We start from the raw sequence: 19,625 nt of genomic DNA, 5'->3' as shown, positions 1-19,625 counted from the left end.
CAACAGCAGCAATAAAGAATTAATTGTACAAACATTTATCATCCCCAGATCAAACTCTCCTTGTGAGGCTGGGGCTTAACTTGTGGAGAAGAAAAGGGGGAGGAAGGGTGGTAATGGCGGAGAGGGTGCTTGTGGGGTTTTTATGTGTTTCCTTTTATTCCAGACGACCATATAATGGAAAGCCTTTTAGCCTCGGAGAACTACTAAATATTAAGCACAGCTTAAAACAGGGAGTCGCTTTCCAGATAGTTTCGTCCTCCTGCCATTCCTTTTAGGAAAAGGTCGTACCCCTTCCCTTATTTTCCCACTACTAAAAGCTTCCTCTTTTAAAGAAGTCTTTAACGTGTAAGAAAATCCTCGTGCTCTACATAGGAAGGTCTTTAAAAAAAACAAAAAAATTATAGGTCTCTTCATGTTCGCCAATTCCGGAAAAATATATATATATTGATCAAGGTCAAACGCTTGAATTCTGACGTGACTCACTTCAAAGGTGTATTTGTGTGCCCTTCAAGCACATTAATACTAATTATCTCTCAAACACTTCCCCAAAACTCCTACTGCCTGTTTCAGATGCAAATCTAATTAACGAGCTGCCTTTGAGGAGCACACAGGGACAGCGTAATTCACGAAGCTGTTGAACCTTTTGCCTTCTTTTATATTTATTTATAGGTAGCTCCATCCTATTTTGAAAGCGTAGGCAGTTGTGTGAAGCGACATGGTAGCGAGTGCAGATCTGCTCCAGCTAATGAGACTTTCCAGGCACCAGAGTTAAGAAAAAGGATTAGCTCCGACTTCTCGCAGATGCATTTAGGGATGTAAATCATAACACTTGCTGGGTCCTACTTTGTCTAAGTTAATTTAGAAATTATTAAATCTTGAACGCTCTGTCTAAATAACGCGTATTATTTGTAACCGTGAAGTGATTGATTTAGTAATAACTGTTTGCTCTCGGCACCGGGGGTAAAGCGGGTGGGGGGCACACACACACAGACACACTGTGAGCAAACCCTGACGCCTGGGTGAGACCCCCGGGGGTGCTCTGCCCCTCCCCGGGGAGCCAGGACCCGCATCCCTTTCCCCGCTCCTCTGCGCACATCCAAAAGCCACCTCCTGAAGATGTTTTGCTTCGAGCATCAGCACCTCCCCCCCCAACCCGGCCGCGGGGGCTGCAGGGGGGGTGGCGGAGCTCGGCGGAGGGTCCGCGGCTGCTCCGCGGCTCCCGGCGGGGCGGGCGGCCCCCGTGCGGGGGTGTGCGGTGTGTGGGGTGGCGAGAGAGGGATGCTGTGTAATTTTATCCACGCTGCACTCTGGGAGTTCACACGAGACTGATACCTTTTGCCTCCTCTGCTCTGTATCAATTGGTCGCAGATCAGGCTATTGTTGCAGGAAGCTGCTTTTATTTCTATGCTCCGTCGATCAACTATTTTCCCCCACAGTCTCTTGCCGAAATTCAGCGGGTCTCTCCCTCCCTCCCTCCTTCCTCCTGCCTGTCTCTCACGCATGCCGTCTGTCTATCTGGAAACCCAAGGAGAAGGCTGATCACGGCAGCTCCATCTAACACAAACAGCTGGGACTCTTCGGTGGCCTTTTGCCGATGTCTATTGATTTAAGTAAATCTGAGACAGATAAAAGGGCCGGATCGAGGCTTGATAAAATCTTGCCAATGCTGCACGGCTCGAGACAGAGTGTGCTCGGCAACTGCGGAGTGCTGCGAGCAAGACGGCTTTGATGGGACCCCTGGTGCCACTCGCTGCGAGCCTCGCTCTCCCCAGCAGACCAAGCGCTGCGGCCATCATGCCACAATGGTCATAACTTGGATCCTGTTCCTGAGTTTGTTGCAGGAGCCGTGGTGCCCGGGCTGCGCCTCGGGGGTGCCCGGAGCCTCCCCGAGCGCCCCTCGGCCGCGCCGGGATGCGGGGGGTCGCGGCGGCGTCTACGAGCACCTCGGGGGAGCGCCCCGGCGCAGGAAGCTCTACTGTGCCACCAAGTACCACCTCCAGATCCACCCCAGCGGCAGGATCAACGGCACCTTGGAGAAGAACAGCGCCTTCAGTGAGTACCGGGCGCACCTTCGCCCGTGCCGCGTCCCCCCGGGCCGGGCTGTGCGGGGAGGGGTGTCCCTGGAGGCCCCGGCGCCGGCGGGCAGCGGGCGCTGGACGGGGCGGACGGGGCGGTGGCGGAGCCGCTCCCGCCCTCCGCTCCTGCCCCGCGCTGTCCGGGGGCCGGAGCCGCCCGGTGGCACCTCCCGCTGCCGGAGCTTTCGCCCCCTCCCCTCGTCGGGCTGGGAGAGATCTCGCCCCTGGCGTTTCGGGAGCCCGCGGCTCCCTTCCCACTGCCTCGCACCCCCCCAGCTCCCGCTCTGTCCACCGGGGACTGGCAGCACCCCCTGCCCCCGAACCGGGCAGGGGACCCCCTGAGCCGGTCCTGTGGGGTCCGGGGACACGACAGGCGGGGAAGGGTCTCAATTCCCCCGGGGCAGAGCGGGACCCCCAAAGCCCGAGGTTCCCCCGACGGGGACCGGGACAGCGCAGCCCGCCCGAACCTGTCACTTGCCCTCGTTGCGCCGGGGGCTTCACACGCCAGCCCTGCCCCGGCCCGGACCGCTGGGCAGCCCAGCCCGTGCCCTCGCATCTCCCCTTCACACAGTCCCTGGATTTTCCGAGGCGCGGTGGGCTGCCCACGCTTCCCCCATCCCATCCCATCCCATCCCATCCCGTCCCGTCCCAGCCTGGCTCCCGCGGGGGGCTTGAGCTTCCACCGGCTACATCACATCTGCCCCCTTTGACATGTGCTGGGGATAGGCGGTAATTAAGATGAAAGGGGATATGTCGGGAGCGAGGGGGTTCGTGCGAGGGCGGCCGGAGGGAGGAGATCGGGGCTCAGCACCGCCGCTGCCCCGGGGGGAACCCCGGGCGCCCCCGCACCCAGCCTGGCCCTCGCCCCGGCCCCACCGCCCCAGGAAGCGTAAATCCCGCCTGGCGATGGCACACAGAGATAGGGAGACCTCAGGGATCTGTCTGAAGTCCATAAAGGAAAACCACTATTTCCTAGAGACACCCCCCCCCACTCGCTGTCAAAGCCCGGAGGAGGCTCCTGCAGCAGCGAACCGGTGCCTGATTCAAAACAGCTGCACCAAGCCCAGCCCAGCCCTCCCAGGCCAACAATCCAGCTCTGCAAAGGGGACAGGCCCCTGGCTCTGCCTTGAGCACTGCCCGAGGGTTTGGGTGCAGGGGTCACCTCTTGCCTCTAAACACCCGCAGAAAGCACTGAGCCGTCAGGTCACGGCTGGAGAACTGAGAGCAGGGTTTGAGTGATGCACGTACAACATCATCTGAGTCCTGCCTCCAGCAGCGTCCTGACACCTTTCGCTGGACATAAATATTGTGGCAGGTACTGCACCTGTGACACTTGTTGTGTCGGAGACCCCATCTCTGATGGCCTGAAAACCTCCTCCCTTTTAATTTGTCTCACACAGTCATGCAGTCCTTGTCTGGAGGGCTGCACTGACCTCTTAAACGACAAGTTCCTTTTGTGATTATGTACATGGCTCTAAAATTCAGCTGATTCACTCAGTTTTACTCTCTGGAGACCTCAGCAAGGGCTTTGTCCTCAAACGGGCAGCTTTGTGACTGGTTTCAGTAAGTCAAGAGCTCTTGTGTTCCTAAGCATTAAAGGGGGTTTAAACTTTTTTTTTTCCTATGCATATAGGATTAAGTGAACCTCTAGTTCAGTGTCAGATCTTTCTCATTTTTGAAAGAGTTGAATCTTAATCCATCATCTCGGGATTTCTTGCCCACCTTGTCCCAAACAATTCCCGCACCGTCGTTTCTTTATGTTGTTCCAAATAACAGTAATTTCATTCCCATGATTGCACTGGGATTTTGACGTGAGCCAGGGAGAAACTGTGAAATCATACTCTGCAGGTAAGCAGTCATGCAGATTGTATCTCAAAAAAATGACACCTGAGCAGTAACAAATCTCGTAACTGTTTCTGGTTTTAGGTATTCTGGAAATAACGGCTGTTGACGTTGGAATCGTTGCCATCAAGGGCTTGTTCTCTGGCAGATACCTGGCCATGAACAAAAGGGGCAGACTTTACGCATCAGTAAGTTTTACTCAAGTCTGGCATATGCCTGTCATTTCCTCTGGGGAGCACTGATTTCTCATAAATAAGCATTTCTAGGGAAAAGGGTAATGTTATGGCAGATTTTTGTTTGGGATTGTTACAGGCAACCAGCTGACCAGCGTATTCTTAAAAGGCGAATGAATCCGTGGTTTTACTTTCTTACTGCCTGTAAAGCCAAAGGTACATGGGATGTATCTCCATGTACTTCCAAAGAACGTGTTTGGCAAAGGCATTTCACGTGACCAAAGTTCTGGGCACTTGGGTGCACTGATAAACACTTTGTGAGCCAACTGTTGCAGTGCAGAACATCCATCCCTGTTCAGAATTGTCTGTACTGATATTTGATGTGGATCTTGGGCACTGGCAGAGGATATACGTGCCAGGTAAAGAATATCCAGGAGTAACTGAGCATTTATGTCACAGGAAAGCAACCTCCTGCTGGGAGTTTCTTTGCACGGAGCACTTGGTTGGGCAGTGAAAGGATTTAAGGGTACTAAAAGGCAGGGCTATAGCTACTAAAAGGAAGCGTGAGAAGGTGCAAGAAGGTAAAGGTGAAAATCAGCACCTTATTTTACTCTTGTGACCTAATTCTGAGCCCTGATCTGTGATGGTGATGATATTTGTGCCTTTTCAGCCTAGACAGTATTTCCCCTCAGTGAACAGAACACTTCAGCTTAAACTTCTTCACATTCAGGGACAAACTAATGCACAGTCGTCAGTGTGTACTATACACGTTATCTTCCTACTTGGGTTTCATCCGCTGTCTTTGATTACATCCCAAGCAATCTCGTGTTCTCTTACTGCATAACAGCCACACTGTACAGTGTCTCCAGGAATCCTGGGGTATGGAAGCAGATTAGAAGGTGGGAAATACAGCTGGGTGAGATTTGCCTCCCCCAACTAGGCATTGGATGTAATTCTGTTGATTTGAACAGCATCCCTGAGCACTGTGAGCTTTTCCCTTGGGAAAGCAGCTTAGGTAATACAATCAACTCTGTTTTCTCCCCACTTTAACACGTTTCACTCCACCTCTTCAAGAATGTTCTGACGATGTTTACAACCCATCTTCTGTAATGTGTCTCACGTGATGCTCGCTGATAAAGGGGTCTGTGTGCAAAGATGATGGTTCTTTGCTGGTGCAGAGAAGCAGATCACAAACAATTTTGGCAATGGAAAATGCAACCAGAGAGGAATGAGGACACAGTAGCTCTGCTGTGCTACTTCTGTGATTCTGTGCCACTTCTGATTAAAATGGGCATCTTTTCAATGGAGCTCCTCCATCGGTTCAGAGCCAGCATCTGCCTCAAAGAAATGATTGGGAAGGATGATTTTTTTCAGGTTCTTTCTCAGCTTTCTCTCTTTCTTCTTCAAAATAGGTGGGTTTTTTTCTCCTTCAGATTAATTAAAATAAGACTAAAGAAACTGAGCAAAAAGCTTCTCTCCTGAAGTGGAGAAAAGCCTAGAGCAGGATAGCTCAGAGGCTCCTTTTCTCCCTTTCTAGTTTGAGGAGCATCAGGCCATCCTAGAGTTTCCTCAGCCAAAGACGATCAACCATGAAAGGTTTCTGTATAACTAGGAAAGAAAATTTTTGCTCTTCCAGCTCAAGTTTGAGAGGGGCCGCTTTAGACTTGTGTGTCAGAGCTGCAGGGACAATCCAGAGAAAGCTTTTCTGCTCCAACTTTTTTTCACAGAAGCAGCAAGGGGTGAGGGCTCAGCTCAGGGGAAGCTCCCTGTCTTTGCTTGCCTAGAGAAAACTGTCCAACAACTTTACTGATATTGCTGGTCCAAGACCCTGTGCCAGGCCCCTCTTTCAAATAAGACTCAATAATTCAGGGATAACTTTACAGGGAGCATTTTACCAAATAGTGTTGGAATGACTCTGTTGTCCCTTGCTTCCTCAATTTTCTCATGACAATGAAATGAGTTTGTCGGGCCTGCAGAATTCCTTTGTGTCCTTGGCAGATCGTGATAATCCTCTAGATTTATCCTCTGTGATAAACCCTCTGCAACCAGAAGGGGGGCAGACAGCAGGACAAATCCACTTCCATCTGGTAGCTGTGTGGGCTCCAGCACCACAGCACATGAAAACCTTGTCCCTGCAAGGAAGGGCGCTTCCGTCCTACAGCTGGGAAGCTGAGACATGTGGAGCCTTTTAAAATCTTGTTAAACGCCCATCAGCATCTCTGGCGAGTGAACAGCATCAGAGACATGTTGTTAGCGGGGTCTATGGCTTTTCTGGCCCCAGCCTGGCTACCTGTGCCTTTCCCATGTCCTCCAGAGAAGCAGGGTAAAATAAAATACCTCTGTAAGGACCATGGTAGCAGTTCCCTTCTGCCTCCGTGCTTCACACACTGAAATCATAATCACACAGGTACAGCAGAGACGGTCTTGCAGTTAAGAAAAGATGTACAGTGTGGGAGGTCCTTTGTGTTGCTCCCAGGGAGGAAGAGGGTAGGAGTTCCTCCTGCCAGGCTTTCGCACAGTTTTCCCTCAGCTAAGGGCCAGATGAAAAGGGCCAGATTTGGACAGGTCATGTGGGCATCTGGGGTGCGTGCGTGTTCACCCTTACAGTTTGTGGTAAAGGAGCAGCCTGGAATTTTGGAGGAACGTGCTGGTGGGCAGACAGTACTCTCATTTTGTTGCGCTGAAGCAAAGAAGCTCCATGAATACGTGGTTTGCTGTTCAAATATCCAAAGCAAACTGGATGTTAACAGACTGCAACTGTATCCAATGGCTAATACACCAATGGAAGGGCCACATTTTATTTTAAGCTGTAGCATTTTACCTTTTTAATAGAAGGCAAAGGTTGACAGGCAGCAGTTGAATCACCTGTTCACAGCAGCATTAAATTCATAAGCACACACATGAAAAAACTGCGGCTGAACAATCAGCTGTTCACAATTCATTCTTACTCAGATGTCTTTTTTTTTTTTATTTTGGTTTCAGTTTGGTTTGGGGCCTCTGCCTGTGTCTGATCCACAGAGTGTGCCCACACTGCTGACAGGGAGCACCTTGCACAGCAGTTCAGGCTCAGCGCTTCTCCTCTGAGGTTTTCTGTCCTGATCCTAAAAACTGAGTAGACTCTTGCTTAAGATTTCATCATCTTTTTCTTTTTTTTTTTTTTTTTTTTCCTCTACAGGAAAATTACAACTCAGAGTGTGAGTTTGTGGAGAGGATCCATGAATTGGGGTACAACACCTACGCGTCCCGTCTCTACCGGACTGTGCCCAACAGAGCCGGCACCAAGCGCAAAGCCAGCGCAGAGAGACTCTGGTACGTCTCCATCAACGGCAAAGGACGACCCAGAAGGGGCTTTAAAACTCGCAGGACACAGAAATCCTCCCTCTTTCTGCCCAGAGTGTTGGATAACAAAGACCATGAAATGGTCCGGCTGTTCCACACAAACGTGAAGTACCGGGAGAGCCTCCTGAGGGCCCCGAGCAAGAACCAGAGAAGGAGGAGAGGACACTGATGGGGCTGGGGGGAGCTTGTGCTGGGGATGGAAGGGACTGAGAGCCTTCAAAACACTACTAAAAGGACTAACAGCTGTGATTGTATGACAGGCATTAACACGGACAGTTTTTGTACTCTGTATGATAGAATGAAAATCACATCCCTTACGTGTAGTTGCTGTAGGACTATTGCCCGTGGTAAAAGAGATGTGAGAAAAACCCAGGCACATTCAAATGTAAATTAGTTGGATGTAATGATTTTGTCAAATGACTTTCACATTTTCTTTTCTAAAAAAAAAATATATATATATAACTTTCATTTCAAGTATTTTCATTCTAACTCGCCATAGGTATTATCTCAGTGGTCCTGTCCTTCCAGAGCATGGGAGTGTTTTACACCTGCAAAATTTGTGTCCACAGAGAAGGTATAGCACTTTCAGGGCTCTTTTGGCCAGAAGAGGCTATACCCTTACTTTTATTTAATACAGGAGTTAGAAAACTGATTTTTTTTTTAATTTACACCTATTTAATTTTATTTTATGATCAGCCATTATCAATTACACTTTTTCCCAAGACTGTCCAAGAAAAGAAAGCTTGCAAGCTGCTTCAGACATTACAACACACCAACACATTACTAGACTATTCTTGAATTTGTTTAATTAAAACCCCAAGACACCTGACTGTGTCCTTCAAATGTGGGTGAAGTGGCATTTGCATTGGCCAGGGTTTGGCAATATAAGGCTGTTTATCAATTGATGAATCCTCTCTTGAAACAGGACTCAGATATGATGTGAAAGAGAGTAGATTTAGATGGGATATTAGGAAAAAATTCTTCCCTGTGAGGGTGGGGAGGCCCTGGCACAGGTTGCCCAGAGAAGCTGTGGCTGCCCCATCCCTGGAAGTGTCCAAGGCCAGGCTGGACAGGACTTGGAGCAACCTGGGCTAGTGGCAGGGTGTGGAACTACCTGTGTTTAAGGTCCCTTCCAACCCAAACCATTCCAGGATTGTATGATTTTCCTACTCTGATTCTGGAAACTGAGGGGAGTCCACATCACAAATTTAATTTTAGCTGGGAGTTAAGCTTTAAAAATTTCTTTTGACATCCAGGAGATGATATTTGTAGTACAAAGATTTAGATGTGCTTGGCAAGCACAAATAATGGTCATTTCAATGAGACTTGCCCTTGTGCTCTTCGCTGCCTAGAATTAGGTCCTAATACAGCACAGCTGGAGAAAAAAGAGAGACTGCACTGAAATAAACATTCAACCTGAATTTAACAGAAGATCTGTAAGTTAAATTTGACATTATGTAGAAAGAGGTGCAAATCCCATTTCTAGGCATACTGAGGCAAAAGTCTTCTTGTGGGCTGCTCTTGAATATGCTCATTTAAATACACTCCTTTAAAATTAGGTAGGGAAAATTTTCCATTCATTAAGAGGTGAAATCTGTGAGACAGAGGAGTAAGATGAGTTCATAGGCACTGACTAAGCCTAGTGGTTATAGGTTTAGCACTGCTTACATCCCTATAAAGGTAAAACCAGAAAAGGAGCCTCCTTTATACCAAATAGCATCTCTCATTCCTTCCACCTTTGTATCTTTTCTGTAATATTCCAACAAAGGAGGAAACTGTGTTTGAATAACACAGTCAAAAGTTCCTTGGTCTCTGTTCTCCTTTATACTGAAATAATGTGAAGAGACATGTACATGAAATAATGGTGCACACAGAATACACACAGCTTTAAAGAAGGGTACAGGAAACCATGAACCACATTCCCAAATTTTCTTGCTTTTACAAAATAACTGAAGAAAGTGATGGGATCTATCATAAAGCAACAGCAGTTAGTTGCTGTAGGTGACACAGGAAATATCATTAATTACAAACCACCTGCTTACTCCTGCCTTTGTTTTGAGTTGTATTTCATTGTTTCAACAACTCTCCCATAGGAAATTGCAAGGAAGTTTAGCTTAACACATGAACTATACCCTTATTTCATTGTTAGTTTTCGACTCAGCAAAGTCTAAAATACTGGCACTGTAAAAGAAAAAAAGAGAAAAGGAGAGGAGGAGACAAAAGAAAAAAAATAATCAACTGATTGGACACAATGGCATTTTAACTACCGTAAGTAAGTGATGATTTTCACATCAACCTAAAACAATTTTACCCACATTCTTAGAATTTTTCTTTGCTCGATCTCATTGCATCAATTCAAAGGAGATGGCTTTAGGATTTGTCTTTTTTTTTTTTTTTTTATCTTTTAAGAAATATTAATGTTCTTGTTGAAATGCTTTTCATTACAGACATTCATGACTTAATATTCTTTTAGCAACCTTGAATTCCACAGTTCCCAGACACTGACAGGCTGAAATCCTATTCGTGATAATGATCCTAGTTGTATTCTACATCCCATTTTATTTATTTGGACCAGAACCTTATGGGATACCTTAAAAGAGGAAGTAGATTTGAGTTACTTTCTCCTTAGGATTAAAATATCAAGGTGTGTCTTCTCTTTTAAAAGTTTCTTGACTGGCTTTATACTTTTCCATCATACAGGCCACCCTCAGACTTTTTTATTTTTTGAGGAAGATGCAAACTTTACTCCTTTTTGGGTTGTGGAGTTTCTGCAAACTTCAGAAGTCCATTGACATCCTCAAACTCAGAAAACTGAGATCATAGAGTTATTCAGGGAAGCCAAACCTGGTGAAGAGCTCATCTACTGCAGCTTTTAGGTTAGATACCAGGTCAATTTTCAACTGTTTCGGGGTCCAGAATCCATTTCAGGGCCACCATCCTGTGCTTACATCTACTTCCCCTTCTATTAAAGGTTTGCTTGCTTCCTTCTTGGGGTTTTCAGCGGGAAGATGCTTTCCATAGAGAGAAAATGTATTGAACTGATTGATCTTTATTTTTTTTCTAAAGCTATCTGAAACAGCCTTTGAAGTTGCAGCAGCGCTCAAGTTCAAATGTCTCCCGTTTCCTTTCGGAAGGTTTGAAGGATTTGGGAAGGTGAACAAGCAGATCTATAATTAAAGAACAGTTGATGGTAACTGTCCTCCTTTGTTAGCATTCTCGGGCCACCTCCAAATTTAGATGCTTAAAGAGAACAGTCCCATTTTAGTTCTGCAATAGTTCAGATGCCACCATTGCATAGCAGAAGAAAGGCCCCTTTTGAAATCCAGCGTACATCCCCTTTTTTGACCACAAAATAAGTTCGTGGTCTTTAGAGGTTAAAGAAAATGCTTTGTTTTTCCTCTGTGTCAGTCCTAAAGTGTCTTTATTTTGGGCTGAAATGCCTGGATTTGAAAGAACAGTGATGAGAATGGCATCTGTGAGGAGAATTTAGAGACACTCTGGCGCTAATGCAAGTGTAAATAAGAAACACGTACCAGTGGTTCTGGCTGCGGAGCTCCTGAAGGATCCAGCCCCAGTGGGATGTGGGAAGTTCCACTGACTTGGCAAGTCTGGCACCAGCTACTTGATTTGCAGGTTTTTGTCCTGAAACAAAGAAAACTAGGTCTGATATTGTCAGGACACCACTAAGCTGTTTTGGAATGGAATGTCTTTTTTCATTTGGAAGTACTTCACGTAAGTTTGATCATTTGGTTGGATAACATGTGATAACCCTCCACAAAAGATAATAACTTGTCCTAAATCAATTTTTGTCTTTAGAAATTACTCCTTGCATGAATTTTGGAGAGGAGAAATGGGCTCTTTCACCAAGTGTGACCAGAATTCCATGTGTTTAGATACTTCATTAAGAAAGAATTGACAGCGGATCAAGTCTCCTCCTTCCTTTTATGCTCCTACCGGGAAAAGCCACACAAATGTTGCTTTACAGAGCCAGAAATGAGCTGGCCTGAAAAGAAAAAAAAAATCTCCTGTGAATCTTGGAGGCAGTGTCACTGGAGGATAGGTGACACACATTACTTGGCACAGCATAGCTGTAGTATGATCCCACGTGCCTGGCTTACTCCGCAGACATCGGAGTCTCACAGGCATTTGTTGCTCAGACTGTGAAACCAACTGAAAATTACTCTTAAATCCTTAGACTTTTTTTTTTTTTTCGTGGCAACATGGGTCTAAAACTACAGCAGCAGAAACTGGGTTTATTTGTGTCCCACAGTCTGTCTGCCCCGGGGATCTGTTACCCATATCCAGCAGTGCCTATGGAGACAAAACCCTCGGGATCGGATTAACCCTTTTCTTTCCCCAGTTCTGAAAGAAGAATGGGCTGTATTTCAAGTGCTTTCCTGCAAGTGCCTTCAAAAACAGCTATGAAAACTGAGTCTCTAAAATCTTCCCAGAGGGAGACCACTAAAACAAAACTCTTCAGAACCGAGTTCTTCCTTATTTTCTTGTTAAACACCCTAAATTTCCTAATCTAAATGGAGCAGGGTCATCATCTTTTGCTTTTTTTTAGAGAACTCAACCCAGTGTTAAGTTTGCCTTTGTCTCTCAGTTCCCCAGATCAAATTCACTCCCTGGTTTTATATCATCCCTTTCTGCTGTTCACTTCCCTCAACATTTAGTAAATGTTCCCTCAGCTTTAGTAAAAACCTGTGCCAAAGCCTTCTCATGCCCCTGCAATTTCCCTTCCTGTGGGCCCACGTTTTTCCTTCTGGTTCACTACTTCTTTACACATTTCCAGAGAAGATAATCTCATATCTCTCTGCTCTAGATAGGTAGGACAGGTAAAGAGCAACCTCTTCCCAGAAAGCCTAAAAACACACAAGCAGCCTTGTGACCCAGCACCAGAGTGATCTCAGGGAAAAAGAGGGGTACCAGGGCTTGAACTTGGGGCTCAAGTTTTATGTGGTACTTCTTTGGGTTTGTGGCTATATTTGAGGGCAGAAAAAGAAGGAGCTGGAATTTTTTCAGGTTTAATAGCAGGTTGGATATCTCCTGCTGGAAAAAGAAGAAGGATTCCAATCTTGCTTTCTTCTAAAGGCTGAGGATGGACTCCTGCCTTGTAGCTCAGTAAAAGAGAGATGACATTAATGTAAATTTAATGCTTTTTTTAAGTTCTGACAAATGTCGGTTTCTCTGCCAAGAACAAAAAAATAAGAGAACTTTTCTGATTTAAAAATCCACGTTAAAAAAAAAAACCCTTATGATTTCTGCAGTGACACTGTGTCATGGCACAAGCCAAGCACTCCATCCAACTTCTTTTTTCATGGAAAACTTAAATTTTAAAAAAAAATTATTACATGGACTGATACATTTTTATACAGATTTTCAGTGGTATTTACAGTGAGATAAAAATATAAATTTATGAAACTATAAGATTCTTATAAAACCAATAAACCCTTAAAGGAGACTTTATAAAGTCATGTGTGGAATGTTCTGGTGTTCTAATATTGCAACAAGTTTTGGAGGCAATCTAAGTTACTCATGTAAAGAACTTGATGGTTTAAAAAGGGGAGACTTTTTTCTTTTAGATAATAATTAAGCATTTGGCAAAAAAAAAAAAAAAAAAGCTGTGGAAAGGCTGAAAGATGCTTTGTACTTTTCTTTCATGGAACCTTGGTAAAGAAGTTCGTGTTATCCCAGGAAATGATCAGATGAGGCTCGTGCTCGAAGGCTCTCTGGGTCTGTCCTCCATCGTGGCAGAAAGTGCAGGGACCTTCCAGTGCAGCCCTGCAGGTGGTGGAGGGAGCACAGGCTGGCACGGGCTTCCCATGGGGCGGTGGGGAAGCAAAATAAACCAAAACAAACAAGATGCCGAGCCAGGAAACAGGTTGCTGCCAACCCCACTGGGTACTGTGACCGTGCTCTAGAAACTGGTGTTGCATTTCAGGAACTTGGCTCAGCTCTACAAACCCCTTGTATGTCAGCTACTGTTCAGCCTTAGTGCTAGTGAAAAGCAGCATTTTCAAATAATTCTGTGTTCCAGAGAGGAGGTTTTCTTGCTGCTGCAAAGATATAAACGTGCTGAAAGTGCCAGGACTATTGGAGCTTTGTGAGATTCTTCCTCCTTTTTGCTTCCGACAACAGCATTCAAGGCAAAGGTAGGTCTCTCCCTTTTTGAGTATTTTTTGGTGCAAATCTTTGCATTGCTTCGGGACAGTTATGAAATGGGGAAATGGTTTTGAGCCAGCTGAATTAATTGCAAATTGATTTAATGGGCTCCACTCACTGAATCTGAGTGACTAAGGTTTTGAATAACTGAGATACTTTTCAGTGTAAGCAATAAATACCAGGGATAGAACTGTATTATAGGAGACAGAGACTATGACTGAGCTTTGGATAATCAAGATTCTAGTTTGTATCATGTATACTTTGGCAGCAGCTGATTCCTGCAGGAATAAGAAAGCAAGAACATGTGCAAACTGCAGTATGACACTACCCCTGTGACCTTGTCAACAACTTCAAGGTCATCATTAGAAAAGTCTTCAACATTTTTCTTTTGCCTGGTTACATGTGGGTTGTTAAGATTTATTACAATCACTGCAAGAGAACACCTGCTAAATGTCAAAAGATTCCTGGGAAACTTCAAGTGTTTTGCTAAGGCAAAACTGCACCTTTTTACACAGCTTTTGGGAATCCAGCCTGATGGAATGCAGTCATTGATTCAGGGTATTTTATGATTTGATCATGCTCTAAAGCAGAAGCATGACCTCAAGTGATATTCAAACATATTTGTCCTCCAGACAGATTTACCACAGTCTCTTTAGACTTTTTTTGTTTCCTGGGATTCCTGTTATACTCCGAGTAAGAACCAAATCCTTGGCTGAAGTCGGCTGGAATTGCTGCAATGGCTTTGGTGAAGGTGAGCACTTAATCAGGTGGGCTAAGCCCTGCCTAGGTGTATTGGGAAAATCTGAATTTGACTGGTGGAATTTACACTAAACAAGCACGGAGAAATTCCTTAACATTCAGATTTTTAGACGTTTTTGCTGAAAGCCACCACGTGTCTCCTCTGGCTGCACTGCAGTGTTCCTCCCCTACATCACCATTTTATTTTCAGCTCAGCAATTCTCTCTTTTNTTTTTTTGAGCAATGAAACTCTGTCTACTTTTCAAGACTAATATATGGCCCCTGAGTGAAGGCAAGGCTGTGATTCAAATCAAGAGTTCTGTTGACATTATAATCCTTAGGAGCACAGCTGGAGCATTTCATGAACGGTAGCAAAGACCCTCCACTGATTTACTGCCTTGGTATTCCATCAGGAGTCCATGTTCTGTGTCGTTGGCTGCAGCGCACAGAAAATAACCCAGTGAACTTCTAATTAAGGCATTTAGCTTCTTGTAAGAAAAGAGCTGTGCTATATGTGAGATGCTGCTGCTTTTATGGATTCTCCCCTATTTTTATAGCAGGAGAGGCTTCAGGCCCTAAGAAGGACCTGTGGGCTATAAGCGGGATAAACACCAAAGTTGCTCTCTGACCCTTCCAGGCAGTGTGGGATGGCAGGAATTTTCATGTGTCTCCCCCAAGCTCGGCACCGTTTCTTTTCGCTCCGTCCTTAACGCAAACCTTTCGCAGCCTCATCACCCCTCAAGCAGAAAAACACCCCTCCCAGCTCTCAAGAGCTGCGAAGGGCACCCACAGCTCTACTTGTGGGCAGCAGATAAACCCTTCCCTTCCTACAGAGCCAGTCCCCAGGCAGAGCATGCACGAGAGCAATTTGGAAGCCGTGCTCTTTCTTGTCTCGCCCTTCGTTCCCAGGCAGGGTGACCGTGCTGCCAGCCCCCACTGACCTGAAGATGAGAGTTCCCTAGATTGTTTCCAGCTTGCACTGCTGAATGAATAGCACTTACAGTATTTTTGGGGTGGTGACTCACAAGAAAGCCATGCATGCCCCCCTCAAGAGACCGTCAAAAGCCCCCTGGTAAGAAGCGTTTTGATTTTCCTGGGTTTGTTGTCCACTTATGCCTGTGGATATTTCCACAGGTCTCCAACATGGTTTTCTCAATGCACCGTCCAGGTGTTGAGGAGAGGAGAGCTGCAGACCCTGATTTGGCACCATTCCTGGTTATCCCAGCCTATAGCAAGAGTCTTTCTATTCACTGCAGAGGGTACCAAGGACCACCAAAGCTCCTGAGTGCCTCTGCTTGCTTACCTACCTCCAATTCCAGTGGTACTTCAGGCAGATAAACACCATGGAAATTCAAGGGTTTAGGGATAAAAGTGTCTTGTATCAAGTGTGTCACTCCTTGGGGTTCGTGTTTTTTTTACCTTCAGAAAGTGCTTCATAAACTTCATTGTTCCTCTCAAAAATAACGTGAGGTTGCCTGGGATTGTTATCACAGTTACTTGTGTCTCTAAGGATGATGAGATTTAGTGACTTCAGCAAGGCCAAAGAAAAGCTGGTGTTGAAGCATTGTCTGGATTCAAAAAAAGGGCTGGGAACAGCTGTAAGTTCTGGAGTTGTGAGTGTTATATTTGGACAGAAAGACAGCTGTGAAAAGGAAAAATGGCATATGCCCATTTTTTTTTGTCTGAACACGGGGCAGGAGATACAGTGCTTTAGTAGAAGGTGTTGCCTGCTTACCTTCTTTCATCTCTGACATTTGTGTTCTTCAGGCACTTCCACTGGGCTTCAAGCCTTAGTAGTATCTGGATTTCAAGCTTTGCTTCTGTTACTGAGCCAGATCTTCACCTGGTCAGAGCTCTGTGCCAGATGGTCAAGACCTGCCCTGATGTCTGGTGGCACATCCAAGAGCTTAGTGACACAAAACTTGCTGTATAATTCTCTGAGGGGCCGTGACTGTCTTATGTGAACCATGTTTGTTGGGGGTGGGTGGATCGTGGCAATGGGAAAGTGTCCTGAAATGTCCTGGACAAAGTTCTGTGTGTTTGTGGGCTTTTTCCAGTAATTTTGTCCCTGTACCAACTTGCTTGAACAACTGGGTGGACAGAGTGGCTCAGGACAGAAAGGCTGGATTGCTGATTCCTTATTTAAGGGTGCAGTGTCTGCTGCAGTGGATTCCCCATGTTTAAATGAGCCTTTTGAGCATAATAAACCCAAGCAGAATAACAAGCTGTTGGTTTCCTGCTGATCTGTAGTTGCAGCAGAGGCTTTAACTGAAAACCTCTCCCAAGAACTGCTCACTATATTCCTTCTGAAACTATTTAGCTGTGATTTCCCTCACTGGCATGAAGAGGCAGAACTATTACCATAGCTCATTTTAAGAACAACAAGAAGCTTTCTAATCCATGTATGATTAAAGACTAAGTGCAATGAAGCCATGAGATATTTCTATTATTGCTTCTTTAAAGGTATTTCTTAATATTATTCTTGCCAAACAAATAAGATATTCCATAATAATAAATTCTCATGGAGGCCTGGTTCCAGCTTGGTAGAAATCAGTGTGGGGAAAAAAAGCCCACTGATCTAAATGGTGCAGAATCTGGTATTAGTAAAATAATGCCATGTAAAATAAAGAGAGTGTAAGGTTTATGGCTGCTTATTTGGTAGGGCTGGGGTTATCCAATGGGAGTAATACTACCAAGGTCCAGTGAGATATGGTTACCAGACAGGAATCCCAGGAGATTCTGTTACCACACAGGAATCCCATGAGACAGTATTATCAAGAAGGAATCTGTAGTATTCAGTTCACCACAAGGCAGTAATATTAGATTTTTAGAATTAAATCCTGTGGTATCTTGTTTTATAAGAGTTGGCACAGGAGGGACAGAGAAAAATGCCATGGAAGAAAGATGCCTCCCTGGAACCTGAGCTGGAAGCCCTAATTGTTACACTGATTTCTAGCTGAAATATAGCATTGTGAATTTTCCTCATGGTCCTGACATATTTTTACTTGACATGATATGAATCACTTATTAGTGATTGATATTAGTGAATTTCTTTTTTTTTTTTTTCCCAAAATGCAGATTTAATCATTAAAATGCCAAGGCCTGAATACTGATATGACTATTTTTTGATTGGCATAAATAGCTTCTGGATTTATTTATTTATAATGGGTTTACTTTCATCATGAGCAGGACTACTTTGCATGAAATGGCTTTTTTACACCAGCACTAACCAAGCTCATGAGCTGTTCAGATCATGTTCGTATTGAACAGATGCCTCACATTGAACAACACAGAAATGTAGGAGAATTGTTTTCCCCAGCACCTTTTTTCTTGTGGTAACAGTGACACTGCCCTATTTGATCAGAAGGGTCTGGACATTTGTTTCAAGAAGACCTGATTTAATTTCAGCCTCTCTCAGGAGTTTGGCCACCACATCTGTGAGCTTTGAGAGCCTTCTGCCAGTGATGGAGAGGGTTCCTGGAAAGCTGTGGCCAAAGGGCCCAAAGGAGGGGACTATCTGATCACAAGAGGTAAGTCTGAATGCTCATCATCTTTTAAATGAAGTATTTTGCCTGCCTGTATCATGATACATCTTTATCAGTACTTAATCAGAGAAAATCTGATCAAGGGCAAAAGTCCCTTTAGTGTAAAGAGTTTAGTGTGCAAAGACAGATCAGTTTTGTGATTAGCCTGAATAAAGGCTGGGTAGGTGTTAAATTAGGACCTAACACCAAGTTCCAGCTGTACCTTTAATTCATCAGTATTTTTAATTAGGTCCTTTCAGATGAGAAGTGTTTTGGAAGGTGACTGACATAGGCAGTGGGTCACAAACTCCCATGGCTCCACACAAAGAGTCAGCAACCTGTTGGAACAGTTCATCTCTCAAAAGTTGATTTTATTTTCAAGGGAGGCAGAAAAAGTCGGGACTTCAGGTGAGAAGTGAGAGTGGACACCTGTTGAAAAGAGCATTGCTGATATGTGCTGGGAAATGGGGGGGAAAAAAAAAAAGAAAAGGAAAATCCATCAGTATGGGTGCCATGGATTGAGACAGAAAGCCACAAAGATGAGTGCAGTGGCCCTGCAGATGTCACTGCTCCTTGGATCCAGCCCTCAGTGTGGCACAGGACATTGCATCCTCCTGGATGAGATGACAACAAAGGTGTCACCTGTGGGACAGCCATCAGGTATTCCCAGGGCTCCCTAAAAGGCTTGTCCCTGGTATTCAGATGTGATTACAACAAACTGAAGAAGAAGAAAAGGAGGTGGCAGGAAGGAATATGACTCAAGAGGCATTAGCCTGTTTGCTGTGTTTGAGGATACGTTTGCTTGAGTGGCTGAGAACAAGAAAGCAGGCACAGCTGAATGGTGGGCTTAAGGAAAGTCAGTTTAGCTTCAGAAGAGGGTGTACACACACTGATCAGATCTTAGCCTTAAAAGACATAATCAAACAATACTGGGAGCATGGGAGACTTCTGAATGTGCTAAGTGGACCATTAGAAAGCACAGCACCTATAGTGGGGATGTTGGTGACACAGAGGTACTAGGGAGATTACAAGGAGAGATTACTGGTCATGACGGATGGAGAAGTCACTGGAGCCACACTTGGAGAGATGCAAATCGCAAGCCCGGTGCTTTTGTGATAAGGATTTCAACTCCACAGGTAATGGTTTGGGACCATTAGCTCACATACCGTGGCTTTACCCTCGGATGTTAATGGCTTGCAGTCCTGGTGACAAGAGGATTTGTCACCCCAGGGTCTCTGTGAGCACCTGAGGGCACCCCACACACCTCTGATGCACTTTTTTTGGCTCAGTGTGTGACATGCAGCTCTGCCCAGAAGGTCATGAAAATTTTGAGGGGGGACCGTAATCTGTGAGTGATCCCTATGGTGGAATTAATTCTCCATGTGCAGTGACCAATTTCACACGTTGCTGCAAGATGGAAAAGGCAAATGACTGTGTCCACCTTGAAAGGATTAATAAAATCAGTGCATTCAACATCAAGCTGAGAGCCAGGCCAACAGCTGGTGGACATCTTAACACTGACAATCTGTCAGAGAAATCTCACCCATAAAGAAACACTGACATTTCACAAAGTTTGTCTCATCCTGCTTAATTAAATGTCTTTTTGTTGTTGTTGTTATTATTATTGCAATATTGTGTTGCAAAGAAATAACCCTCACGTGCCTTGTGGGAACCCTCCAACCCTTTCACAGACAACTCCCTGCACTGTCAGCCTCACCAGCAGCGTCTCCTGAGCTTACCTGCCTGAAAATGTCCTTTCAAAAACGTTG

At 45.3% G+C, this 19,625-nt stretch overlaps 1 protein-coding gene across 1 annotated transcript; it reads left to right on the top strand.

The window, feature by feature from the left end:
* The first annotated feature begins 1,802 nt into the window (after positions 1-1,802).
* Positions 1,803-7,598, top strand: FGF3 (fibroblast growth factor 3). Its single transcript, XM_027903791.1, has 3 exons — positions 1,803-2,052; positions 4,002-4,105; positions 7,266-7,598. The coding sequence occupies exons 1-3, from the start codon at positions 1,803-1,805 to the stop codon at positions 7,596-7,598; spliced, it is 687 nt and encodes a 228-aa protein (XP_027759592.1).
* Positions 7,599-19,625: the final 12,027 nt, after the last annotated feature.

The sequence above is a fragment of the Empidonax traillii genome, unplaced genomic scaffold (assembly GCF_003031625.1).
Source record: "Empidonax traillii isolate 1590-97213 ecotype Southwest subspecies unplaced genomic scaffold, ASM303162v1 scaffold992:size1346157, whole genome shotgun sequence".
In the NCBI taxonomy this organism is placed as follows: Eukaryota; Metazoa; Chordata; class Aves; order Passeriformes; family Tyrannidae; genus Empidonax; species Empidonax traillii.
Note: the sequence above shows the minus strand (reverse complement) of the source record. Positions and strands in the feature narration are given on the sequence as shown.